The 27,065-nt window shown below is 46.9% G+C and overlaps 1 protein-coding gene across 1 annotated transcript; it reads right to left on the minus strand.

Moving 5' to 3' along the window:
- Window positions 1-1,599: 1,599 nt before the first annotated feature.
- On the minus strand, window positions 1,600-11,746 carry pmf1 (polyamine modulated factor 1). Its single transcript, XM_072276209.1, has 5 exons — window positions 11,417-11,746; window positions 8,416-8,521; window positions 4,850-4,950; window positions 3,987-4,182; window positions 1,600-2,470 (listed from the first exon to the last, which is right to left on the minus strand). The coding sequence occupies exons 1-5, from the start codon at window positions 11,719-11,721 to the stop codon at window positions 2,426-2,428; spliced, it is 753 nt and encodes a 250-aa protein (XP_072132310.1). The 5' UTR covers window positions 11,722-11,746; the 3' UTR covers window positions 1,600-2,425.
- Window positions 11,747-27,065: the final 15,319 nt, after the last annotated feature.

The following is a 27,065-nucleotide window of genomic DNA, read 5'->3' on the forward strand; positions in this document are numbered from 1 at the left end:
GCTCGCCAGACAATGGGGAGCGAGGGAACCCGGAGGATTGTTCGTTCAGCTGGAAGAGTTTGACCTTTGAGAGACAGAGAAGGGGGTGGGTGCTGTGGATTCTCCTGTAGACGCGCGCATGTACACACATCCCCTCCCCGTCAGCTCTGCCCTCTGTTTCTTGGCCTGAGTCAAAACCAAAAGACAGAAGACTCTCCCTGGCAACGGAGACTGAAATGCAGGGCAGAGCTCAGCGCCCCTCACCCCTTTTTCTGGGTAACTACCACAGCGCTCTCATACTGGGCTAAGCAGCAACATTTCTCCAAACGGCTATTCAGCGAGGAGTTATTTCATCTGCTTTGTGTTGGGAGACAGAGGGATTCGGCCCAGGAGACAATCATCCCAGTGACATCTGCCACTGCGGGGGCCCAGGGCCTGACATTGTGCAGGGGGTGTGTGGGGTGAGAGCTTTCCAGCTTTACACTGGAACCACAAGACAAAGGAACAGAATCATCCACTCGGCCCGTCGACTTTGCTCCACCATTCTATCATGGCTGATTTATTATCCCTCTCAACCCTATTCCCCATAACCTTTGACACCCTGACTAATCAAGAACCCTTCTGTCAAACTCTGTTTTAAATAAACCCCAATGTTTCTGTCTCCACGGCAGTCTGTGGTAATGAATTCCATAGCTTCACCACCTTCTGGCCAAAAACACCGGGACAGTGCCCCACTTGTCACCCTGGGGAAAATGCACTCCAATTCCTCAGCGAAGTTTCTGGAGACAACTTGAGTTGAGGCAGGGAGTAAGAATTCCTGTGAATTTGAGAAGGAATTCCAGAGTTGGGATCTGAAGACTCAGCCAGCCACTGAGAACAAAGATTAAAGGTGGTGACTGGGCAGCAAAGCGCAGACCGCCCCCTCCCCTTCTCCAACACCCTCCCACAGTCCTCACCCTCGTCACTTCAACAATGACCAAGGAGACCTACACTGGTCCTTCCCTCAGGATGGTAAAAATGACTCTGGCCAAGGGGTGGGAGTAGTTAAGGACTGATGGTCAGAGAGGAACACGGAGTGGAAATCAGGCCCTTTGGGTCCGTGCTGACCATCAACCACCCACTGAATGCTGGTCCTGGCTAATTCTCTCTCTGTTCTCAACAGGGGCATAGCAGTTAGAGCAATGCTGTTACTGCTCGGAGTGAGGACTTTGCTCAGCCTTCCTGTGGAATTTGTGGCTTTTCTCCAGGTGCTCTGGTTTCCTCCAACAGTCCCAAGATGTACCAGATAGTACGTTAGTTGGTCACTGTAAATTGTCCCGTGATTAGGTTAGGGTTAAATCAAACGGGTTTCTGGGCAGAGCAGCTCAAAGGGCCTATTTTGTGCTGTATCTCAATAAATGAATCAACCCCCCCACCCAGCCCACCCCACCTACACACTGGCCCTGGCCCTGGCATCTCTGACACTGAGAAACAGCAGCTCAACCACTGTGCTACGCAGCTCTCCTGTTTGCCACAGGAGGGAGAGGAGCCAGGAATGACGACACAGAATACAGGAATGGTTTAGAATTGACTGCTTTTGTAATTGTGACACAATGCTCACCCCTTCCCTTAACCCCCACCGCCCCCCCACTTCCCCTTTGCTAGGACGTGCAAGCTGCCAGGCCTGGTGAGCCCTCCTGCACACGGATCGATGTCCGACAGCGACAAGGTGGTAAAAAGGGTGTTCTCCAAGGGGCAAACTCTGCTCCCTCTGCCCACAGGTACCAGCCAAGCCAGCACTGGAGCAGGGGGGAGCAATGCAAGGGGGAGAGGGCGTGAAACATCGGGCCACTGAGCTGGTCGATAACCCCACAATTACATCAGACCAACTTGTGCTCCGCCATAGTGGCTGGGTCTGCCCGAAGTCCAGTGGGTGCACAATCATCAACTTTACACAGCCCAGGGCCAGACCAGCTCCTGCAGATTAAGGATGAGGAGTTAAGTACTGCCCTAGACTTCATAAAGCAAATACAAGTCCCAGAGTCACATGCTCTTGCAATCTGTGTCTCAACATGAAAGGAGAGTGAAGATCCCTCCACACTGTCCCATCTCAGCACTCCTGGGGTCAGACACAGAGTGAAGCTTCTTCTATATTGTCCAAATAGACATTGCCAGGACACGGGTTGAATAATGAGTCAATTCCTTCTACATTAATATTTTACCCTGCAAGGGCATCACAGCCTCCAAGCTGGGGCTTCAGAGAATGATGGACAAAACAGTGAGTAAGATACACATACACTTCCCTTCCTTCCCTCCCCTGCCCCCCTGAGCCTCTTAGGGAGGTGCTGACAGGACCAGAAGCAGAGAAGTTTCACACCTCTCTCGGGAGTCACCGGGAAGGGAGGCGACCAGGAATCTCCCTACCCCCCAAGAGCCAAGCGTCCACATCCCAGGCGCTCCCCACTCCTCACAGCGAGCTCAGCTTGAACTTCTGACAGATGCGGTTGCATTCCTGGGAAACAGACGGACAACAGGATTAGAGACCGGCAGCTCGGGATTCAGCGGCACCCCTCTGTACAAGGGGTGGGTACTCTCTGTTGGGGTGACGATGGGAACCAATCCGCCAGCCATTCCCACTTTAAGCTCACCCTCGTCACCTTTAACTGTGGGGTATGAAGTACTCCGCGCCCCTACAGTCAAATGCCAATCCCTCTCCACATCCCCTCCCCCCCAAGTCACAGCCACCCTTCATGCCCAATTCCTCACCCCTCAGGACACCGAGTACAGGAGTTGGAATGCTAAGTTCCGGTTGTCCGGCTATAGGAAGGATAGGAAGGGCGTCATTAAGCTAGAAAGGGCAGAGGAAAGATTCATAAAGATGTCTTTCCCGGACTGGATAGCTTAAGTTACCACGATTCAAAATCCACTTTTGTTTGAGAAGACCACACTAGAGAACAAGGAATACATCCCCCCACATACATACATTAATGGCTTTTAGTTTAATGTTCTCAGTAAATCTATTATCAAAAGTACATATACGTCACCATATATAACCCTGAGCTTCATCTTCTTGTGGGCATTCACAGTAGATCCAAGAAACACAATTGAATCAATGAAAGACAGCACCCAACAGCACAGACAAACAACTAATGTGGGGAAGGAAAAAAAAACAACTGTGCAAATACAAAACAAATAAACAACAGAAAATGAGACGAAGAGAGTGAAAGTGAGCCCATGGGCTTTGGGAACAGTTCAGTGATGGGGCAACCGAAGTTATCCCCTCTGGGTCCAGAGGCTGATGGCTGAGGGGCAATAGCTACTCCCTGAACCTGATGGCATCAGCGAGGGGAGAGGATAGTCCGTCGGTGGCGGGGGTCCCTGATGATTGATGCCGCTTTCCTGCAACAGCGGTCCGGATGGATGTGTTCAATGGCGGGGAGGACTTTACCATGGTGGACTGATACCACTGCTTTTTGAAGGCTTTTCCGTTCAAGGACACTGGTGTTTTCTATGATGTGACCAGCCAATATACTTTCCACCACACATTCATGGAAGTTTGTCAAAGTTTTAGGTGTAGAGTTTAGAAGAGCGAGGGTGATCTCACTGATGCCTAACAAATATTGAAAGGCCGAGCTAGATGTGGAGAGGATGTTTCCTAGAGCAGGAAGTCTAGGACCAGAGGGCACAGCCTCAGAATAGAGGGACGTCCATTTAGAACAGAGGTGAGGAGGAATTTCTTTAGCCAGGTGGCAGTGAATCTGTGGAATTCATTGCTACAGACGGTTGTGGAGGCCAAGTTGTTGGGTATATTTGAAGCGGAGGTTGAAGGGGCTTGATTAGTCAGGCATCAAAGGTTACAGGGAGAATGGGGTTGAAAAAGATAATGAATCAGTCATGACGCAATGGCAGAACAGACCCAATAGGTTGAGTGGTCTAAATCTGCTTGTCTGATGGTCATGTAGGGTAGTGACACTGGTCCAGCTCCCCCCCCCCCCCCCCATCTCCACTGATCCACGCCGAGCACTGACCTGCCAGGCCTGGACCTGATCGTCCCGCAGTTGTTGCAGGGTCTCCACCCGCTTGCGGCCCTGCAGCACGTCCCGTGCTAGCGCCGCATTCTCCTCCTGTGCCTTCCGCAGCTTCAGCTGCAGGTACTGTCGCTGCTGCAACTGGCAGGACACCAAGTGGGCGCGCAAGTCCTCGGCAGGGGTCCCCGTGGGGCGCCTGCAGTGGGGGGTAGTACAGTGAACATAGTACAGCATGTTTCAGGCCACAAACTTTTAACCTACCACTCCAAGCTCAATCTGACCCTTCCCTCCCGAGTAGCCCTCCATTTTTCTATCATCTATGTGTCTTACCTAAAAAGTCTCTTAAATGTCCCTAATGTATCTGCCTCTACCACCACCCCTGGCAGTGTGTTCCACGCACCCACCACTCTCCGTGTAAAATAAAACCTACCTTAACACCCCCCCTTACTTTCCTCCAATCAGTTTAAATTTATGCACTTTCATATTAGCCACTCCTGTCCTGGGACAAAAATCTCTGGTATTTCAATGCGTCCACGCCTCTTTTCATCGTGTACACATCTTTCAAGTCACCTCTGATCCTCTCTCACTCAAGGGTTTCAACAGTGACCTTCAGCACCTAGGTGACACACAGGGCCTGCTGGGAGCTCTCCCAAGCACCTCCCCCACCACACCTAGTGCTTTCTCTCCCTCTCTAACCCCAGGGTCACTAAGCAATGACAGGGAGCATGAACCCTGGCTGATTCCCATTGCCTTCCTCCCCTCCGTCCTACACCCCAAAAAGCAGGTGTCTGCCAAGCATCCGACCGGACCGGTGCTGTCTGCCCTCTGTATACCACAGGAAGGGCATCAGGTGTCCCACTCACCAAGCTGGTACTGTCCTTGCTTCAGACTCTCTCTCCAGCTGATCAAGTTTAGGGAGGGCTCGTTCAAAGAGTCCGTCTTCTGAGATCTGATTAATCTCTTCCTATGGGGGTGAGAGGAGGCAGGGTTCAGGTCACTGCTATGAGGCACTGTCATACATTCAGAGGCTAATTGCGGGGCCTCTGTTTCCCAGACTTAAAAACGAGCGCTGGACAGGACTGCCTGGAGGGCTGTGAGAAATTAAACGATATGGAATTATAACAGAGGTCGTCCCCCTCGACACAGCGGAGAGTGCAACACTATTGAGTGCTCAGTGTCTGGAGTTCAGGCTTCACTTCTGGCATCTTCTGTAAGAAACTCTGTATGTTCTTCCCTTGAACATGAGGGTTTTCTCCCACAGTCTAAAGACATAGTAAATCGTTCTCTGACCAGGCTAGGGTTAAATAGGTGGGTTGCTGGCATCACAGCTCATTGGACTGGAAGGGACTATTCCACACTGCATCTCTAAATGAATTTAAAATTCCCGCCACTGTCTGTAAGGAGTTTGTACGTTCTCCCCGTGACAGCGTGGGTTTCCTCCAGATGTTTCCGTTTCTTCCCGCGTTCCAAAGCTCAGTTGGGGTTAGTTGGCTGTGGGTACACCATGTCAGCGCCAGAAGCATGGCGACACTTGGAGGCTGCCCAGCGCAATCCTCGCTGGTTTGATACAAACGCTGCACTTCACTGTATGTCTCAATGTACGCACGACTAAAGTTGGTCTTTAAATCCTTTCTCCCCTCGTGGCAGGGAAGGCGATGAGGAGATCTGAAGAGGAAACTCTAGAACGGAGAGAAGGAAGATTTCTCCCAAAGGGAACCAGCAAAGGGCAGAGGGAAAGCCTTTTCTACTGAGTGAAACCACAACTAGAGATCCTGGGCTAAGGGTGAAAGGTGAAATGTTTGAGGGGAACTTCTTTACTCCGAGGGAGGTGAAAAGTGTGGGACGAGCTGCCAGTGCAAGTGGTAGATGTGGGTTTGATTTCAATATTTAAGAGAAATTTGGATAGCGGACAACTTCATTCACCCCATCACTTAAATATCACCATAACCTATGGACTCAATTTCAAGGACTCTAATCTCATGTTCTCAATATTTATTCCTTATTTGTTATTATTTCCTTCTTTCTATTTGCAGCTTGTTGCCTGTTGCAGACTGGTTGAAAGCCCCAGTTGACGCAGTCTTTCTTTTGATTCTCTAAGTACCTTGATAATAAATTTAGATAGATAGATAGATAGATAGATATACTTTATTGATCCCGAGGGAAATTGGGTTTCGTTACAGCCGCACCAACCAAGAATAGAGCATAAAGATAGCAATACAAAACCATAAACAATCAAACAACAAAATGCAAACTATGCCAGATGGAAAATAAGTCCAGGACCAGTCTATTGGCTCAGGGTGTCTGACTCTCCACGGGAGGAGCTGCAAGTTCGATGGCCACAGGCAGGAACGACCTCCTGTGCCGCCCAGTGTTGTATCTCAGTGGAATATGGCCGGAGTCCAACAGCAAAAAGTTCAATATCCGGTCTACAAACACGTTCCTCAATCGTAATATGACCCGGATTGCACCATCTGTTGTTAACCAGAACAGTAAGCACCCAACTCCTTTACGCTTACCGCTCTCAGTGCACTTCTGGTCAGCCGGAACGGTCTGGAAGCCGTCCATGGAGAAGTTTTGATCGGGTATGTCCTCGTGCAGCCCCATTCCAGTAAAACACATAACACTGCACTCCCGAAATGTTCTCTGACGCCTGGCTAGCACCGTGAACTCGTCCATTTTATTACCCACCGAACTCCTCTTCTCCACAAGTCTCTGTTGTCTCGACCAGGTCCTCTTTCCTCACCTTTGTGATCCCCCTCTGCATCCTCTGTGTGTTTTCCTCCAGATTTCAGCAGGGGTGTCCGCCGCTCTGCTCGCTAAACCAGCCGGCATAAGCTCAACCAGCTGGTCCCTGGAATACACAATGCGACCTTGCTTCTGTCCCGCATGTCGGGATGTAACTATTTCCAGTGCTAAAAACCCAAATAAAACTCTCTCTACCAGCATGTTAGAGAGGGTGCAGCTTCGACGTGTGCAGCCTTACTTTCAACTTTACAGAGAATGCAGTGCAGGCAGGTGTAAGGGCCACGTCGAGGCAAAGATCCCTGATGACTCTGTTTACTCAACACTGGCCGGTCCTCAGAAGACGGTACCCATCAGAGATCTCCACCATCCAGGCCATGCTCTTCGCTCGCCACTACCACTGGACAGACACCCTACACGACTAGGTTCAGAACAGCTACAACCATCAAGCTCTTAAACCGACCTATACAACCTTAAACTTACCTCAGCAACGGAACACTACAGTCCACCACCTGGCCTACCATGAAGCTGTCTCCGATTGGGCCTTTCTTTTGCATTGATGTCTTGTTTTTGCACAGGTTTTTCTGTCCCCTCTCTCCCTGTCTTGCTTAATCCATACACGATCTATATTCACAGTTACTTAATGACATTAAGATGACTTAATGGCAGCATTTCATTATGGACCCACAACAACCAGGACATACCCTCTTCTCATAACTACCATCAGGGAGGAGGTACAGGAGCCTGAAGACACACACTCAATGCTTCCGGAACAGCTTCTTCCCCTCCACCATCAGATATCTGAATGGACAATGAACCCACAAACACCACCTCCCTACACGGGTGCAGACACACAGCCCTGAGACACCAGGCAATTCCAAACAATTGGCTTAGTGATAATTATAGAATGTCTCTGGTGCTTCTTTTTTTTAATACTTTATTTTCAAAATTTAAAAAAAAATCAACAAGAACATACCGGCTCAGACATGTATACAAATGAAATAAGCAAAAAAAAAGACATAACATTAGAGAGATGCCTATTGTACAAAGTGCTCAAAAATACTAAACATTAAATCTCAAATGAGGGCCGTGAGAAATCAGCTGGGGGGAAATTGCTCATCCGCCCCCGGCCTCGTCCAAGTAGGCAAGAAATGGATCCCAGAGAGCCGAAAATTTTTTAATTGAATTAGTTCTCAAGAACCTAAGTTTCTCCATCTGTATGACGGGGATCATATCAGCCATCCATCTCCGGAAGGAAGGGGGAGAAGGTGATTTCTATTCCCTCAAGATAAGTCTTTTGGCGACAGTCATCCCCAGCATCAGCGACGTCTCTGATGCTTCCTGCTCCCTCCCCCTTCCCACAATAGAGACCCATATCAAAATCAGGTTTATCATCACTTACAAGTCATGAAATTTGTTCTTTTTTGCTGCAGCCATACAGTGTAATACATAAAATTAGTACAGTACAAAAAGTCTTAGGCATCCTAGCTACATGTGCCCACGACCTTCGCACACTACTACATATCCCATTGTAATTTATAGTTTTTATTGCAATGTACTGCTGGCACAAAACAGCAAATTTCATGACATACGCCAGTGATATTAAACCCCATTCTGATACTGTTGTGTCTGTGATGTTGCTGCCAGAATCGGGACAAGAACAGCACTCCAACTTGGTGGTTCTCACCTGGATCGAGGTCTGGAGCTGGGTGATGAGTTGCTTGTGGACACTGTGCGTGAACTGCGGCAGAATCTCGTGAATGGGACTGTAGCACTCCGCAAACCTCTTGAAGCTGCAAAGGAGAGAACAGGAAGGTGGAAGAGAGTTCCCGTTATTCAAGCACGCTCATCACAGCACCATGTCAAGAATGCGGACAGAACCTCAGTCACCCCAAAAACCAGCACTCCCGAGCGACAGGAAACGTCCACAATATCTCCGCACCGAAAATCCCCCCAGGACACGCATCAAGTACTATTCGAAATGTATCAGCTTGGTGAAAGACTAAGATTAAGGATCAATAATTAAAGGTTAACTTTATTTGGCACATGTCTTATCACGTGTACACAGGGACATCTTATTGTACGTTCCCATGAACGTATGATAAATAAATCTGAATTTGAAACAGTAAAATGCGACGATGATCAACAACCAACACAATCCGAGGACGTGCTGGGGGCAGCCTGCAAGTGTCGCCATGCTTCCGGTGCCAACACAGCGTGCCCAAACTCACCAACACTGACCCATATAGTTTGGGGATGTGGGAGGAATCCAGAGCACCAGGAGGAAACCCACACATCCACAGGAGAACATACAAGCTCCTTACAGACTGCAGCAGGAAGCAATCATCGCCGGCACCATGAAGGGTTATCCGCTAGGCACTGTGCTGCACTCTGGTCTGTCTGAAAGCTGTTGGCCTTCCAGCACAGTGAGGTCTCCGGAGGAACATCGTCTTTGCTTGGTACAGTCAGATACAACCTGAACTTGACATCCAGGTCAGAATTCTGCTGACTGTGGGAGATCAGTAGAAAATTGATATCACTAGATTTTCGGGGACATTAGAAAAATTGAAAGATGGGGGGAGGATAGTGCAGGAAAATATGTTCTTACAAAGACATCTCTTGCCCACCAAGGGTTTTGGCTGCCTTTCCATCACTTAAAATGTCAAACTGAAGAGGTACCGTGCTCAAATTAACTCCAGACCTAGGGGCATCTAAAGGGATGGAAAGGTCTGCTAAAGGTGAAGTCCACGTAGCTTCTGGCAGCCAACTGGGGAGGGGCAGATTTTGGCTCTGAGCCGCTTAGACCATAAGCCCATAAGAAATCAACGCAGAATTAGGCCATTCAGCCCATCTAGTCTGCTCTGCCACCCAACCATGGCTGATTTATTATCCCTCTCAACCCCATTCTCCTGCCTGCTCCCTGTAACCTTTGAGTAATCAAGAGCCTATCAAGCTCTGCTTTAAATACGCCCAATGACTTGGCCTCCACAACAATGAATTCCACAGATTCACCACCCTCTAGCTAAAGAAATTCTTCATCTGTTCTAAATGGACATCTCTTTGTTTCTGGCTGTGCCCACTGGGCCTAGACTCACCCACTATTGGAAATAGCAGCTCCACATCCACTCTATCAAGGCTTCTCAATACTTGTGATCTCCTTACACCGTGATCTCTGGTCCCAGCCAAAGGAAACATCAACCTCAATTCTACCCTGTCAGGTATTTTAAGCTGGACCCTCTTAACAGATCAGACAATCCATTCAGAACAGGGAGGCTTGGAGGACCATGAGATTGTGGTGGAGATGAAGGAGGGTCACTCACTGAGGGATATCTTACGGTGGGAGGTGGGGTGGGGAGTCCTTCCTGCATGATTATGCTTGGGGATGTTCCAACTGGATCCTCAACTTCACTTGTGCGGACCCCAGTCAGTTTAGATCAGCAACAACATCTCCCCCTCAGTCACCACCAGCACAGGCGCACCCAAGGCCATTTACTTAGCCCCCGGCTCTACTTGTTTTAAACTTGTGACTGTGGCTAAGCACAGCTCCAATGTCACCGTTTGCTGACAACACCACTGTCACGGGCCGAAACAAAGGTGGTGACAAATCAGTATATAGGGGTCAGATTGAAAACCTGGCTGAGAGGCACCACAACAACAACCTGTCACTCGATGTCACCAAGAACAAGTAGCTGATGACTGACTTCAGGAGGAGGAAACCATCGGTCCATGACCCCAGTCCTCATCAGGGAATCAGAGGTGGAGAGGGTCAGAAACTTTAAGCTCCTTGGTGTTATCATTTCAGAGGATCTGTCCTGCGTCCTGCATGCAAGCGTCATTACAAAGAAGGCACGGCAGCATCTCTATTTTCTTACAAACTTACGAAGATTCGGCACGTCATCTAAAACTTTAACAAACTTCTATAAATCTGCAGCGGAGAGCACGTTGACTGGTTGCATCACAGCCTGGTATTGGACAGAAAATCCTACAACAAAGTAGTGGATACAGCCTCCATCACAGGTAAAGCCGCCCCTACCACTGAGTACAACTGCACAGAGCGTTGTCACAGGAAAACAGCACCCTTTGGACCCCTACCATCCAGGTCATGCTCTCTTCTCACTGCTGTAAATGAAGGAGCCTCAGGACCCACACCACCAGGTTCAGGAACAGTTATTACCCCTCAACCCATCAGGCTCCTGAACCAGAGGGGATAACTTCACTCATCCCCAACACTGAAACTGACTCCACAATCTATAGACTCACTTCCAAGGACTCTTCATGTTCTCCATATTTATTGCTTATTTAATTTTCTCTCTTTTTGTATTTGCCTTTTGTACTTTGGTGTTTGGCTTGTTGGCTGCGGTTGTTCATTGAATCTATTGTGTTTCTCTTTACTTACTGTAAATACCCCGCTAGAAAACGAATTCGTGACACACATGTACTTCGATAATAAATTTGCTTTGAACTTTAAAGAGCCAGCTTATCCACTCGGAGATTTAAAGGACCGCAGGCGTGAGAGGAGACCTGTGATGGGGGAAGTCCCCAGTGGAAAGGGGGGTGGGTGAAGAGGCTGCTCCTGAACGTTTAGAGTTGGGGTGGGATAGCATCCCCATCACCCCAGCCTCTCCTTCCTTGCCCCACCCCGACGTTCTTCACCTTCTCCCCACCCATCCTCTCTTCCCACCGGGTACCTGGCCGCTTCCAGCAACTTCTGCACCGTCGTCTCCATCGCCACCGAGAACAGTCTGAAGCGATTCGAGCTCCCGGCCCCGTCCGCCTGTCCTCCTGCCGTGGGTCCGCTGCTCCCGGGCTTCGGGTCTTGTTCCAGAGCCTGGGTCTCGGCCGCCGGGTGCGTCCCATCAGACTCCCGGGCCTGAGTCTCGCTCTCTGTGCCTAGCTCCGGCGTCTGAACCTGGGCCTCCGGCTCGATTTTTCCTCCGGGACCCTCCACCTCTGGATCCTGAACGGCGGCGACCTCAGGTCCGCCCGACTCCATTTTCCCGCCGAACTCCCGCTCCTGGCTTCACTCTACAGCTGATTGGCCGGCGCGAAAAATCCTGCATTTCTTATTGGACAGACAATCCATCCATCAATTCAAACCCGCCTACTCCTCCAGCTCTGATGGTCCTGCCCCTCTTGCCAGTTTAATAAGACTATAGGCTCGTTCCTTTTGTCACTCAACTGCATCGTCCAACCCAGTAATAGGGAGGGCATCTGCTTTGTAAAACTTTACTTGATTGGACGTTCCGTTAAAAACATTAGGGTCGGGTTGCACATTACAATTGGCTCTTCTCTAATGCCCGCCTCTAGTGAACGTTCATTCGCAAACAGAGATAAACAAATTGCCTTATTTGCTGTGCTCGCTGTCATTCATTAAAGGATCATCGTCTACTACATGCACCAGTCCATCTTCCAGATTCGCACCGACGTGCTCATCCGTATTGTACTGTCTCGGTACCTTCATATCTGTGTGCTGTAGCGCTTTATTTTTATTCGCAGTTATTTTGTAAATAACACTTCTTTGCATTTCTGGTCAGATGCTAACAGCATTTCATTGGCTTTGTATCTGTACTTGGCACAATGACAATAAAGTTGAATCTAATCTAAACTTTTCCTCCACTATGTTGATGCCTGCATGGGTGCTGCTTCCTGCACCCATGCTCATTTCCAGAATCCTGGACACCAAGACCACCAGACCTTATAAACAGTTACTTTCCCCAAGGCTGATCAACACCTCCACCCACTAACTCACCCCACCCCTCCTCTACCACTACTTTATCATTTCCCACGATCAGTCCGCTTAAGTAGACACTCCTGTACCAAATGTCACTTTATAGACATACAATCTATTTTCGTATTTAAGCAATCTTATGGGCTTATATTGTTACGTACCCCGTAACTGGGTTGCCAAACCAGCAGAAATGGACCACTTAGTTGGAGTCTGGATTACTGGAACTAAGAAAGTTTTATTAAAGAAATAAGTAACACAGTACTCTAATTGTAAGGATATAAGTGCAACAGGTTAGCAATGAATAAACACACATGTACACAGAACTAGGATAATAGGAATCAATCAAGCTCTATCGCAGTCTAGGGGTAAAATGATCAGTCTCAAGTGACGCAGAGTTCAGTTCAGCTGAGTACAGTTTACAGTAATCGCTGTTGTGCCGTTGGAGAGAGAGAGAGAGAGAGAGAGATAATATGCAAATTCTGATTCACACAGACCTTCGTTCTTCGCAGTTAGCTTTCGGGCGAACCCATTTCTGTCTTCTGTGGTCACCAACTGTGACCCCTCCATTCCGGATACAATCATTCTTCCGCGGGGAACCCGGCACCCAGGCAAGGGCGGACACACACACCAGGTTCCCGCCGATCGTACCTTTTCACCCTGTGCGTCTATGGTCGGTCCCGCGACCAGACCTCCAAACTCTCACTTGTGGGGGCACACCGCACTTCCAGGGTCTCGTTATCTCGTGATCTTGTGGTGTCTGTCTTGCCTTAGCGAACCTGTTCCTTTTATCCCCCTGCTGGGGTATTGCCTGTCCATCAAACTTCAAACAGTTCAGGTTCAAAGCAATCAGTCTGTCAATACTCGGACCGGTGTCTCTTTCCGTTATCTCTTCCTCCTCTCTCATTAACATTTTTGAATGCTGCTCCATTGTCTCACTTATCTCTCTCATTAGCATCAATCTTCTGATAACTTGGTTTCTCGTCACAATATTCATTGAGTTATCTTATTAGACCGTAAAACATTGGATCATTGAGTCTGCTCCACCATTCTATCATGACTGATTTATTATCTCTCTCAACCCTATTCTCTTACCTTCTCCCCGTAACCTTTGACACCCTGACTAAGTAAGGACCTGTCAACCTTTGTTTTAGATATACTCAATGACTTGGCCTCCATAGCCACTGTGGCAATGAATTCCAGAGATTCACCACCTTCTGGCTAAGGAAATTCCTCCTCATCTCTGTTATAAATGGGCTATTCTGAGGCTGTCCCTTCCGGTCCTAGACTCACCCGCTATAGGACACATCCTCTCCACATCCACTCAGTCTAGGATAGGGATTCCCAACCTTTTTTAAGCCATGAACCCCTACCATTAATTGAGGGGTCTGCGGGTCCCAGGCTGGTAACCCCTGGTCTAGGCCTTTCAATATTTGATAGGTTTCAATGAGAACCCCCTCTTTTTTCTAAACTCCAGTGAGTACAGGCCCAGTGCCATCAAATACTAACCCTTTCATTCCTGGAATAAATGAACCTCATCTGGACCCTCTCCAATGCCAGCACATCCTTTTTTAGATAAGAGGCCTAAAACCTCACAAAACTCCAAGTGCAATCTGACCAAAGTCTTATAAACCCTCAGCACTGTGTGCCTTCAAGTACCCCAAAACCTTGTCCTTAATAATGGACTACAGCATCTGAAGTCAGGCTAACTGGCCTATAATTTCCTTCCCTCTACCTCCCTCCCTTCTGAAAGAGTGGAGTGACATTTGCAATTTTCCAGTCCTCAGAAACGGTTCCAGAATCTGGAGATTATTGAAAGATCATTACTAATGCCTCCTCAATACCCTCAGCTACTCTTTCAGAATGCTGGGGTGTAGTCCATTTGGTCCAGGTGAATTATCTACCTTCAGACCTTTCAGCTTCCCAAGCAGAGCAGAGGGCGAGTGTCGGCTGCTTGCTTTTTGGTTGGTTGCTCTGTACTGGAGAGGGGAGAGCCTGCTGCCGCACCCGGAGAGTATTTCCCAGGTTCTTTCTGCATTTTGGATGTGGACTTGGACTATAGACTCCTTCTTTCAGTCTTACAATTTTATATTGTGTGTTTTCTTGCCTGATCTTCTCAGTGTTTTTGTGCAGGGAGGGGAATTTGGGGGTCTGTGTGCCTGATCTGATTTTGTTCCTTTTTTGCAGGGAGGTGGGATTTGGGGGTTGATGCTGCTTTTCTTTTCTTTCTTGGTTTCGTAGCTAACCGGAGAGTTGAAGAATTTTGGACTTCTATACTTTGATAATAAATGAACCTTTGAACCTTCTCCTTTGTAATAAAAACTACAATCTCTTCTGCTCCCTGACACTCTAAAATTTCTGATATTCTGCTAGTATCTTCCACAGTGAAGACTGGCACAAAATAATTATCAAGTTCATCTGCTCTTTCTTTGTTCCCCATTACTACCTCTCCATTATCATTTTCCAGTACCCAATATTCACTCTCACCTCTCTTTTACTCTTCATATATCTGAAAAATCTTCTGGTATCCTCTTTAATATTTTTGGTTCGTTTCCCTTCATATTTCATCTTTTCTCTCCTTATGGTTGTTTAGTTGCCTTCTGTTGGTTTTTCGAAAGCTTCCCAATCCTCTAACTCGCCACTATTTTTTGCGTATTATATGCCCTCTCTTTCGCTTTTATGCTGATTTTTGCTTCCCTTGTCTGCCACGGTTAGCTCATCCTCCCTTCAGAATACTTCTTCATCTTTGGGATGTATCTATCCTGCACCCTTTGAATTTCCGCCTGAAACTCTGTCGCTATTCTGCCCTCATCCCTGTTATGTTTTGTAACTCTGAAGCATTAAACTAATTGAAAGTAAAGACACGGAGCCAAGAATAATATATCTTAGTTTAGTTTTTACTTTAAGCGAGGCACACACATATGATGTGATGATGTGATGACGTATGTCATTTGCATACTTTTACATATAACCCATAATGAATTATTTAAATAAAGAATTCTTAATCAAACAATATATTTACAATATTACTCATATATCACTGAAATATTAAATACACACTATATATTACAGCTACTACATGGACATCCACAGCAAAGTAAATTTTAAACTGTCCCATTCAGGCCTAAGGATTTAATTGCTATAGAGGCTTTCTTACTCCTGTAGGATGATGTCTTTCCTGACAAGTGGGGTCACTCTGCTTGGCAGGTGAGACTTGCAGCTGACCAGGTTCTGGGGCCTCCTCCGTGGTGGTTGCAGGAGTTGACTCTGGGTCTGACAGTTCTGACGTCCTTCTTCTCTAACAACGGACTCTGCTCTCCTCAACCAATCGATGCGTCGTCTCCAGATGTTACCAGACACAGCCTCCGCTGTGTAGGAGAGTGGTTCATTTCTGTCCTTAATCTTTCCAAGTACCCACTTTCGGTCACCTCTGTTGTCCCTCGCCAGAACTGCTTGCCCAGGAGTGAAACGTCAGACCTCCTTGTTTGAGGAGCCCTGAATTTGTCTCAGCTGTTTGTCTTGCATGCTCCTTCTGAAATAGGGTTTGAGGAAATCCGGGCATGAGTGCAGGAGCAACATAGCTGGTGAGCTGTTGGTTGTGTACTGTGCTGCACTGCGGTATGCAAGGAGGAAATTAGAAAGCTTCTGATTCAGCGTCAGTGTAGAGACAATAGACAATAGGTGAAGGAGTAGGCCATTTGGCCCTTTGAGCCAGCACCACCATTCACTGTGAACATGGCTGATCATCCACTATCAGTATCCAGCTCCTGCCTTATCCCCATAACCTATGATTCCACTATCTTTAAGAGCTCTATCCATCTCTTTTTTGAAAACAACCAGAGACTTGGCCTCCACAACCTTCTGGGGCAGAGCATTCCATATATCCACCACTCTCTGGGTGAAAAAGTTTTTCCTCAACTCCGTTCTAAATGACCGAACCCTAATTCTTAAACTGTGTTCTGCTGACGTTGCTCACAGTGTGTTATTTACACTCTGGACAAACCTTTCCACCAAGCCATTTGTAGCTGGGTGGTATGGTGCAGATGTAATGTCTTGTTCCATTAATTTTCAGAAATGACAAACCATTCCGCAACAAGCTGTGATCCGTTGTTATTGTTCAAGTGTTCTGGTATACTAATCCTTGAGAAGAAGCTTCTCAACACATCAATAATGTGGGAGGTTTTTAGGAACATTTCTGGCCACTTTGTAGCTGCGTCCACCCCTACCAAGAACGGTCTAGCAAAATCTACATGAATCCTCTACCAGGCAATGCAGGCCATTCCCAGGATTTGAGAGTGCTGCTTTTGACATCTTCTGTTCATGTTGGCATCCCAAACAGTGTACGGTAAGCTGCTCGATTTTCTGATCAATCCCAGGCAACCAGACTAAGCTTCAAATCAGTGCTTTCATTTTGACCACACCCAGATGACAAGTATGTAGTTCCTCCCAACACTTTAGCTCTCAGCTTGGATGGTGCAACAACTCTTAATCCCCACATAAGGGCAAGTTCATGCCGGCACTGGTAAAAATGTGGAAACTGAAGTTTCTGCTGCACATTCCAGCCATTTTGGGGGGCCACGTAGACCTGAGAGAGTGTGGGGTCTTTTCTGGTTTCCCTTTGGGTCATCTCTGCTGTAATAGGGAGACTTTCAATTAGCATTAGGGAGAATATGTCAAGAGGAGTGTATCTTTTAGTAAATTTTTCAGGTGTACTTCCTTTTCCAAGGGTGAACAGGACAATCGATCAGCATTTCCTTGACTAGCTGTCTTCTTGAATTCAATGTTGTTATTGTGTCCTCCAAGAGGCAGAGTTCGTCTCTGCATTTATGCTGTTGCTGTCAGTGGAACACCTTCTGTGGATTGAAAATGGACACTGATCAGTAATGAGAGTAAACTCTCTCCCAAACAAGTACAGGTTGAAACATTATACGCCCCAAGCCAAACTCAAGACACCCCTGTCAATCTGTGTGTAATGTTTCTCTGCAGTTGATGCAAGGGCTGTGGGACGTTCACTTCCATCACTCATATCATGTGACGACTGCACCAGAAGACGAGGAGACATGGGCAAGCTTCACTGGACAATGTGCGTCATAATGTGTGAGTACAGTGTCTGATGTCACCTTTATCTTTTAGAAAGCCAACTCGTACTGCTTTGTTCATTGACGTTTCTTTCTGATCTGCAGTAATGAGTTCGAGGGGTGGAGCACAGTAGCCAGGTTTGGCAGGAACCTGTTATAGTAACTGACGAACCCTAAAAAGGTTCACAACTGTGACACGTCCTTTGGCCTTGGAGCTTGAATTTTCTCAGCACACTTGTGTGATCCTTGTGTGTCAATAGTGTGACCGCAGTAAGTGATACTTGGTTTAAAGAATTCACACTTGTCACATCGTGCTCTGAGACAATAACAATCTAGTCTTTCCAACACTGTCTTGTGATTTTGGAGATGTTCTTGTTATCCTTACCAGTAATGATGATGTCATCCAGGTAATAGGTTACCTGAGCAGCCCGGCAGCACCTGCTCCATAGGTTTCTGCCAGGGTGTGGATACAGATGTGATGCAGATGTGACTCCATAATTAACCCTATTGCAGCAATAAAGCTCGTTGTGAGTATTTATTATGAGAAGCACTTCAGACTCTTCTTCCATCTTCATCTGTAGGTAGGCTTCAGTGAAGCGATTTTCTCCAGAAAGGTTTGCAAAGATATCCTCTATTGTGGACAGAAGTTATTGATCTACTTTCAGTAGTGCGTTGATGTTGACCTTAAAATCACAGATCCATTTTTCTTGGCTTTTGGGACCACTGGCATCCCCAGTGGGCTCCACTCAACCTTAGAAAGAATTTCTTTGGTCTTCATACATCCTAGCTCACTGGCTGCTTTATCACAGATGGTATAAGGAACCGGACAGGCTTTGTAAAACTTCAGTGTGGCACTTTCATTTAACACTATTTTACCCTTGATATGTTTGAGATTTCCAATGCCGTCCTTCATCACTGCTGTGGCATCATCCAGTACCTTTCTTAATCTGCTTTCGTTTGACTCTATTGCCGGGGACGTGTCATGCAAATGGTGGCTGGATCTCCAATCACGTTGTAGTTGTCTCAGCCACTCATGGCCCCACAATGCTGTCTCCTTCTCCTACCTGCATTCATGTAGAGGCTAAAGAGCAAAGCTCCAGAGATTAGAACAGCAAAGAGGTGGTTACGCTTTGGCCCACAAAGCTGTGCCAAACATGTCCTTATCTTAGAAACTACCTAGGGTTACCCATAGCCCTCTATTTTTCTGAGATCCATGTACCTATCCAGGAGTCTCTTAAAAGACCCTATCGTATCCGCCTCCACCAATGTCACTGGCAGCCCATTCCACGCACTCACCACTGTCTGCATAAAAAACTTACCCGACATCTCCTCTGCACCTTAAAAATGTGTCCTCTTGTGCTAGCCATTTCAGCCCTGGGAAAAAACCTCTGACTATCCACACGATCAATGCCTCTCATCATCTTATACACCACTATCAGGTCACCTCTCATCCTCTGTTGCTGTAAGGAAAAAAGGCCAAGTTAGCTCAACCTATTCTCACAAGGCATGCTCCCTAATCCAGGCAACATCCTTGTAAATCTCCTCTGCACCCTTTCTATGGTTTCCACATCCTTTCTGTAGTAAGGTGACCAGAACTGAGCACAGTACTCCAAGTGGGGCCTGACCAGGATCCTATATAGCTGCAACATTACCTCTTGGCCCCTAAACTCAATCCCACGATTGATGAAGGCCAATACACCATATGCCTTCTTAACCACACAGTCAACCTGCGCAGCAGCTTTGAGTGTCCTATGGACTCAGACCCCAAGATCCCTTTGATCCTCCACACTGCCAAGAGTCTTACCATTAATACTATATTCTGCCATCATATTTGACCTACCAAAATGAACCACCTCACACTTATCTGGGTTGAACTCCATCTGCCACTTCTTCTCAACCCACTTTTGCATCCTATCAATGTCCTGCTGTAACCTCTGACACCTCTCCACACTATCCACAACACCCCCAACCTTTGTGTCATCAACAAATTTACTAACCCATCCCTCCATTTCCTCATCCAGGTCGCTTATACAAATCATGAAGAGTAGGGGTCCCAGAACAGATCCCTGAGGCACACCACTGGTCACCAACCTCCATGCAGAATATGACCCGTCTTCAACCACTCTTTGCCTTCTGTGGGCAAGCTAGTTCTGGATCCACAAAGCAATGTCCCCTTGGATCCCCTGCCTCCTTACTTTCTCAATAAGCCTTGCATGGGGTACCTTATCAAATGCCTTGCTGAAATCCATATACACTACATCTACGGCTCTACCTTCATCAATGTGTTTAGTCACACCGTCAAAAAATTCAATCAGGCTCATAAGGCACGACCTGCCTTTGACAAAGTCATGCTGACTATTCCTAATCATATTATGCCTCTCCAAATGTTCATAAATCCTGCCTCTCAGGATCTTCCCCATCAACTTACCAACCACTGAATTAAGACTCACTGTTCTATAATTTCCCGGGCTATCTTTACGCCCTTTTGTGAATAAGGGAACAACATCTGCAACCCTCCAATCCTCCGGAACCTCTCCCATCGCCATTGATGATGCAAAGATTATCACCAGAAGCTCAGCAATCTCCTCCCTCACTTCCCACAGTAGCCTGGGGTACATCTCATCTGGTCCCAGTGACTTATCCAACTTGATGCTTTCCAAAAGCTCCAGCACATCCTCTTTCTTAATATCTACATGCTCAAGCCTTTCAATCCACCGTAAGTCATCCCTACAATCACCAAGATCCTTTTCTGTAGTGAATACTGAAGCAAAGTACTCATTAAGTACCTCTGCTATCTCCTCCCGTTCCATACACACTTTTCCACTTTCACACTTGATTGGTCTTATTCCCTCATGTCTTATCCTCTTGCTCTTCACATACTTGTAGAATGCCTTGGGGTTTTCCTTAATCCTGTCCACCAAGGCCTTCTCATGGCCCCTCTGGCTCTCCTAATTTCATTCTTAAGCTCCTTCCTGCTAGCCTTATAAACTTCTAGATCTCTATCATTACCTAGTTTTTTGAACCTTTCGTAAGCTCTTCTTTTCTTCTTGACTAAATTTACAACAGCCTTTGTACACCATGGTTCCTGTACCCTACCATCCTTTCCCTGTCTCATTGGAACGTACCTATGCAGAACTCCACACAAATATCCCCTGAATATTTGCCACATTTCTTCTGTACATTTCCCTGAGAACATCTGTTCCCAATTTATGTTTCCAAGTTCTTGTCTGATAGCCTCATATTTCCCCTTACTCCAATTAAGCACTTTCCTAACTTGTCTGTTCCTATCCCTCTCCAATGCTCTGGTAAAGGAGATAGAATTGTGATCACTATCTCCAAAATGCTCTCCCACTGAGAGATCTGACACCTGACCAAGTTCATTTCCCAATACCAGGTCAGGTACAGACTCTCCTCTTGAGGGCTTATCTGCATATTGTGTCAAGAAACCTTCTTGAACACACCTAACAAACTCCACCCTATTAAACTCCTCACTCTAGGGACATGCCAATCGATATTTGGGAAATTAAAATCTCCCACAGCAACAACCCTGTTATTATTACACCTTTCCAGAATCTCTCTCCCTATCTGCTCCTCGATGTCCCTGTTACTATTGGGTGGTCTATAAAAAAAACCCAGTAGAGTTACTGACCCCTTCCTGTTCCTAACTTCCACCCACAGAGAATCTGTAGACAACCCCTTCATGTCTTCTTCCTTTTCTGCAGCCATGATGCTATCTCTGATCAGCAGTGCCACGCTCCCACCTCCTTTGCCTCCCTCCCTGTCAGGGCTTGTTGCAGGGCTTGGTTACTATCAAAACTAATCAATAAGCTCCTTGGGCTCAGGACCTCCTTCTGCAAGTGGATCCCCAATTTCCTCACTCGCAGACCCCAGTCAGTTCAGATTGGCAACAAAATCTCCTCCACCATCTCCATCAGCACAGGTGCTCCACAGGGCTGTGGGCATAGCTCTCTGCTCTATTCACTCCAATGCCATATTCAAGTTTGCCAATGTCACCACTGTCATAGGCCAAGTAAAAGTGGTGACAAATCAGCGTATCTGGCTGAGTAGTATCATAACAACAACCTCTCACTCAATGTCAGCAAGACCGAGGAGCTGATGATTGACTTCAGGAGAAGGAAACCAGAGGTCCATGAGTCAGTCCTCATCAGAGGTGGAGAGAGTCTAGCAACTTTAAATTCCTCTGTGTGATTATTCTCGGCCCAGCACACAAGTGCAATTACTAATAAAGCACAGCAGTGCCTCTATTTCCTTAGGAGCTTGCAGAGATTAGGCGCCACAGTTAAAACTTTGACAAACTTTCATAGATGTATAGTGGTGAGTATATTGTCTACCTGTATCCTGGTATGGAAACACCGATGCCCTTGAATGGAAAATCCTAGAGAAAGTAGTGGATATGGCCCAGTCCACCATGGGTAAAGCCCTCCCCACCCTTGAGCACATCTACATGAAACACTGTCACAGGAAAGCTGCATCCACCTTCAAGGGAACCCCACCATCTAGGACATGCTCTCCTCTCACTGCTGCTATCAGGAAGAAGGTACAGGAGCCTCAGGACCCACACCACCAGATTCAGGAATAGTTATTACCCCTCAACCATCAGACTCTTGAACCAAAGGGAATAACTTCACTCAATTTCACTTGCCCCGTCACTGAAATGTTCCCACAACCCATGGACTCAATTTCAAGGACTCTTCATCTCATGTTCTCAATATTTGTTTATTTATTTATTATTATTATTATTTATTTCTTTTTGTATTTGCACAGTTTGTTTGTCTTTTACACACTCTCTTAACACCCAAGTTTGTGTGGTCTTTCACTTGATTCTGTTATGGTTATTATTCTATAGATCTATTGAATATGCCCACAAGAAAATAGATCTCAGGGTTGTATATGGTGACATATATGTACTTTGATAATAAATGTACTTTGAACTTTGGTTTTGGATACCTGGAGGTACATGATAAAACAGGCCAAAGTCAGCATGGTTTCCTTAAGGGAAAATCTTCCCTGACAAATCTGTTGGATTTCTTTGAAGAAATAACAAGCAGGATAGACAATGGTTAATTGGCAGATGTTATGTACTTCGATTATCAGAACGCCTTTAAGAAGGTGCTGCACATGAGGCTGCTTAACAAGATACGAGCCCCTGGTATTATAGGAAAGATACTAGCAAGGTAGAGCATTGGCTGATTGCAGGAGGCAAGGAGTGGGAATAAAGGGAGCCTTTTCTGATTAGCTGCAGTGACTACTGGTGTTCCACAGGGGTCAGCGTTGGGACTGCTTCTCTTTACATTGGATGATGGAATTAATAGCTTTGTGGTCAAGTTTGCAAACCATAGGAGGAGGGGCAGGTAGTGTTGAGGAAGCGGGGGTCTGCAGAAGGATTCAGACAGATTAGGAGAATGGACAAAGAAGTGGCAGATGGAATACAGTGTCAGGAAGTGTACGGTGATGCACTTTGGCACAAGGAATAAAAGCATTGACTATTTTCTAAACAGGAAAAAAATTCAAAAATCGGAACTGCAAAGGGACTTAGGAGTCCTCGTGAGGATTCCCTAAAAGTTAATTTGCAGGTTGAGTCAGTAGTGAGGAAGGCAAATGCAATGTTACTATGCATTTCAAGAGGACTTAAATATAAAAGAGAGGCTCTATACTGAATAAGGCTTTATAAGGCACTGGTGAGACCTCATATTGAATACTGTGAGCAGTTTTGGCCCATTATTTAAGAAAGGATGTACTGACATTGGAGAGGGGTCAGAGGAGGTTCACAACAATGAAAGGCTTATCGTATGAGGAGTGATTGATGGCTCTGGGCCTTTACTCACCGGAATTTAGAAGAATGAGGGGGATCTTATTGAAATCTAATGAATATTGAAAGGCCTAGATAGAGTGGATGTGGATAGGATGTTTCCTCTGTTGGGAGAGTCAAGGACCAGAGGGCAAACCTCAGAACAGAGGGATGTCCCTTTAGAACAGAGGTGAGGAATTTCCTTAGCAAAGCGTGGTGAATCTGTGGAAGTCATTGCCATTGGCATCTATGGAAGCCAATTCATTGCATGTATTTAAGGCAGAGGTTGATAGGTTCTTGATTAACAGGGTATGAAAGGTTATGGGGAGAAGGCAGCAGTATGGGGTTGAGAGGGAAAAGGCAGAGCAGACTTGATGGGCCAAATAGCCTAATTCTGCTCCTGTATCTTATTATCATTGAACTGATGATGCTCAGACAATTTGTTCAATTCAGCCACATATGCTGAAATGGACTCTTGTTCCTTTTGATTCCACTTGTGCGTTCTGCAATCAGGAATAGCTTTGGTTCTAAATGTTTCTGTATTACCTTCATGATATCGGCAAAGCTCATTTCAGCTGGTTTGTTTGGAACAATTTAACCTCTAAGCAAACGCCTTCAGATCCAATGTATTTAGCAAAACTGACACTTGTTTCTCATTGGCTAGTTCGTTTGCTACAAAATACAGCTCAATTTGCTCAGTATGCAAAATCCAGTTATCTGTTGTGCAATCAAATGCATTATTCTTTCTGATGTGGCCAGACAATTCTGTTTTTTTAAATTTATGATTATTATCACCCAGTAAAACACTATTTACGAACCTGTGAATTTGTTCATGTTCTGCCTCCTTTTTAACTCGATTGTCTTTCCTTTTCCAAAGAAACCTGTGCTGTGCTGATTTTTTTTAAAAACTCAGATCTCTCGCTGCACTTCAGCAGGTAGGTAGTCACCTTAGGTTTTCTCCTAGCACTTAACCCTTGCAAGCTGGACAAGTGCTACACGTCCTCCATCACCACCATTTCATTGCTTCCAGCTTGAGGAGCGAGTCTGTTCTCGTCATCAATTGCATCTGCTGCTCCTGGTGCAGCCACCTCTGCATTGGTGGAACCTGACGTCGTGTGTTTGTGTGTGTTTCAGCCTGACGGACTGAAGTCTCCTGCAGTGTGACACTCCCTCAGTACTGCTCAGTTGGCCGGCTGGTGGCTCAATGGAATCAGCGCCAGACTGCGAAGGCTCCCGAGTTCGAATCCAAGTCGGGCCACCCCCCGAGCACGCTTTCCATCCGTGCTGGGTTGAGCATCAAGCTCGGCCTCGTGAAAGAAAAAAGGGTCGAGTCAGGAACCTTCATATCGTGACCCGGTTAGTCCGAAAGGAGACCAATCCTGACACCACGCGCCAGACAAGAATGGCTGTCCGTCTGGTGTGACACGCTTTTAACAAAAAAGTACTGCTCCTTCCACAGAGTGGAGCTTCCTCAGTGTTACTCTTCCCCAGTAGCACCTTTTGCAGTGACCTTCCGCCACTGTTGTTGTTCGTCCATCGTCGACGTCGATGAGGAACTTAACACCATTATGATGGTGTCGAGACTAGCGCGTGATTTGGATTTAAGTGAGGGAGAGTTGCGCAGCATCAGCCTCACTCTCTTCCCAATTCCCATCTGGATCCAGTGGCAAGACAGAGTCTAGACGGCTGGAGATGGGACTAGGCGCAGTGGATGACCGGGACGTCTTCTGTGTCTTGTCCTGCTCTACACATTCCACGACGCTTGCAGAGTCCGCCTTCTTGACCGTTGGACCTTCCATTGGTCTCGTCCGCTCAATCCACCGGAGTCTGTCTTCACATGCTGGGATGGACAACTCCCTATCTCACCGAGGGTTTGAGACCCGTCGGCTAACCTCACCTGGTTTAGCCGGCTTGTCGAAGCCGTTGCCCGGGGTGTGGCCGCTGTCGCATGCAAACAGCTACGGGGAGCCACAGGTGAGAGCTGAGTGCCAGGTGGGGACCAAAGGTGGACTAACCGCCCTGAAAAGGACGCGACATGTTCCCCCACCAGAGGTGCTACCCCTCCCTGACATCCCATACACCCCAACTTCCATACCTCCGCCACTGCTACCCCTCCGACAGCATCACTCCCCCTCAGCCGCACCCCTCCCTCAGTACCTCCTCTCCCCCCATGTGACCATCCCTCAGTACCAACTCTCCCACAGCAATGCTCACTCAATACTGTCCCCCTTTCAGCACTACACCTCCCATAGTATGTTAGTTTTTTTTGGAAGGGATGTGCTTACTCCCAGTTGCACAATCTGACCAGCGCTACCATTGCTCTGGGCCGGCTGGTGGTGTAGTGGCATCAGCACTGGACTTGAAAGCAGACGGTGCTGAGTTCAAACCCAGCCGGGTCGCAACCTGGGCAGCAGCAGTATCTGTGCAGAACAAAGGCCTGGCGATCTACTCTTCACGAAGAGTCGGACTCGACTTACCGACTAAACAACAAACCATTGTTCAGGTAAGATTTCCACACCCAATAACGTGAACACGTTCATATTCACCCCCCCCACCCAGCCCATCAGGTTGTCAGAACCCGGTAATCCTGTTCGCCATTGCTTTCTTCTTTTCCCCTGCACACTTGGGAGTCCATTTACAATGGCCGAATTTGCTCACTGTGGTGGGAGATTCCAGGTATCCAGGGAAATACATCACAGGTACAAGATATAGGGGTGGGGGGGAGCCCTTCAGCCCAACAAGTCTGTGCTATAATTCCCATTGAAGCTAGTCCCCATTGTTAGTATTCAGACTGTATCCAATGTCCCCTCTAATTTGTAATGACCAGTGTGTGTAAAAATCTTGTGCTGTGCAGTTTTTTTTGCCATTGACAACATGTGTGCACTTAAGTGGAATTCGAGAGTGATTCTATAATTCCTTCAATAAAAACAGTAAATAAGCCAGTTCTAAAATCTGCAGACAAATCACCACAAACTCCACTTTGTTGACAGCTTCCGCATCAGAAACTGGGAAAGGAAATGTGATCGTGAAATATACTGAACATACCAACGAGGTAGAGGGTGACAACCTTCTGTGCGCAGTTTAAGCAGAACAAGACGTGCGTGTGCGATTACAGACACCTTAGAATTGCCTGTATCCCCCTAAACCTTTCCTATGCACGTACCCTTCTAAGTGTCTTGTAAATGTTGCTATTGTACCTTCCTCAACCACTTCCTTTGGCACCTCATTCCATATATGGACAACCCTCCGGGTGAAGCAGTTATTAAATCTCTCCCCTCTCGCCATAAACCTATGTTCTCTGTGTTGCAATGTTATTACAGTGCCAGCCATCCTGCCGCTGTCTGAGGAGTTTGTATGTTCTCCCCGTAACCGCGTCGGTTTCCTCCGGGTGCTCCAGTTCCCTCCCACAGTCCAAAGATGCATGGGTGAGTAGGTTCATTGGTCACTCGGGTAAAGGGTGGTGTGGGCTTGTATCTCTAAATGAATGAATAAAATAGCATTGTTTCTTTAGTAGGGAGACCAAAACTGAATGCAGTACTCGAAATGCAGCCTCGCCAATATCTTGTAAAACTGCAATGTAACATCTCATGCCCTTATTGATGAAGGCTAAACACCTTCCTCGCCACAAAAAGCAACAACCTCCTTGCACTCTTTCCAGTTTACTGGCATCTATAGTTTATAGCAGTGTGACCTGAACAGAGCTCAATACTCCCAATGTGGCCTTG

The sequence above is a fragment of the Mobula birostris genome, chromosome 2 (assembly GCF_030028105.1).
Source record: "Mobula birostris isolate sMobBir1 chromosome 2, sMobBir1.hap1, whole genome shotgun sequence".
NCBI lineage: Eukaryota > Metazoa > Chordata > Chondrichthyes > Myliobatiformes > Myliobatidae > Mobula > Mobula birostris.

What these genes read in the sequence shown, in the direction of transcription:
- pmf1 (XM_072276209.1), bottom strand. Translation starts at nt 11,721, where the DNA reads ATGGAGTCGGGCGGACCTGAGGTCGCCGCCGTTCAGGATCCAGAGGTG. An exon ending in AGCTCCAGACCTCGATCCAG is followed by an intron (nt 4,951 to 8,415) that starts GTGAGAACCACC and finishes TCACCCCCATAG; the next exon opens with GAAGAGATTAATCAGATCTC. An exon ending in ATCAGGTCCAGGCCTGGCAG is followed by an intron (nt 2,471 to 3,986) that starts GTCAGTGCTCGG and finishes TCTGTTTCCCAG; the next exon opens with GAATGCAACCGCATCTGTCA.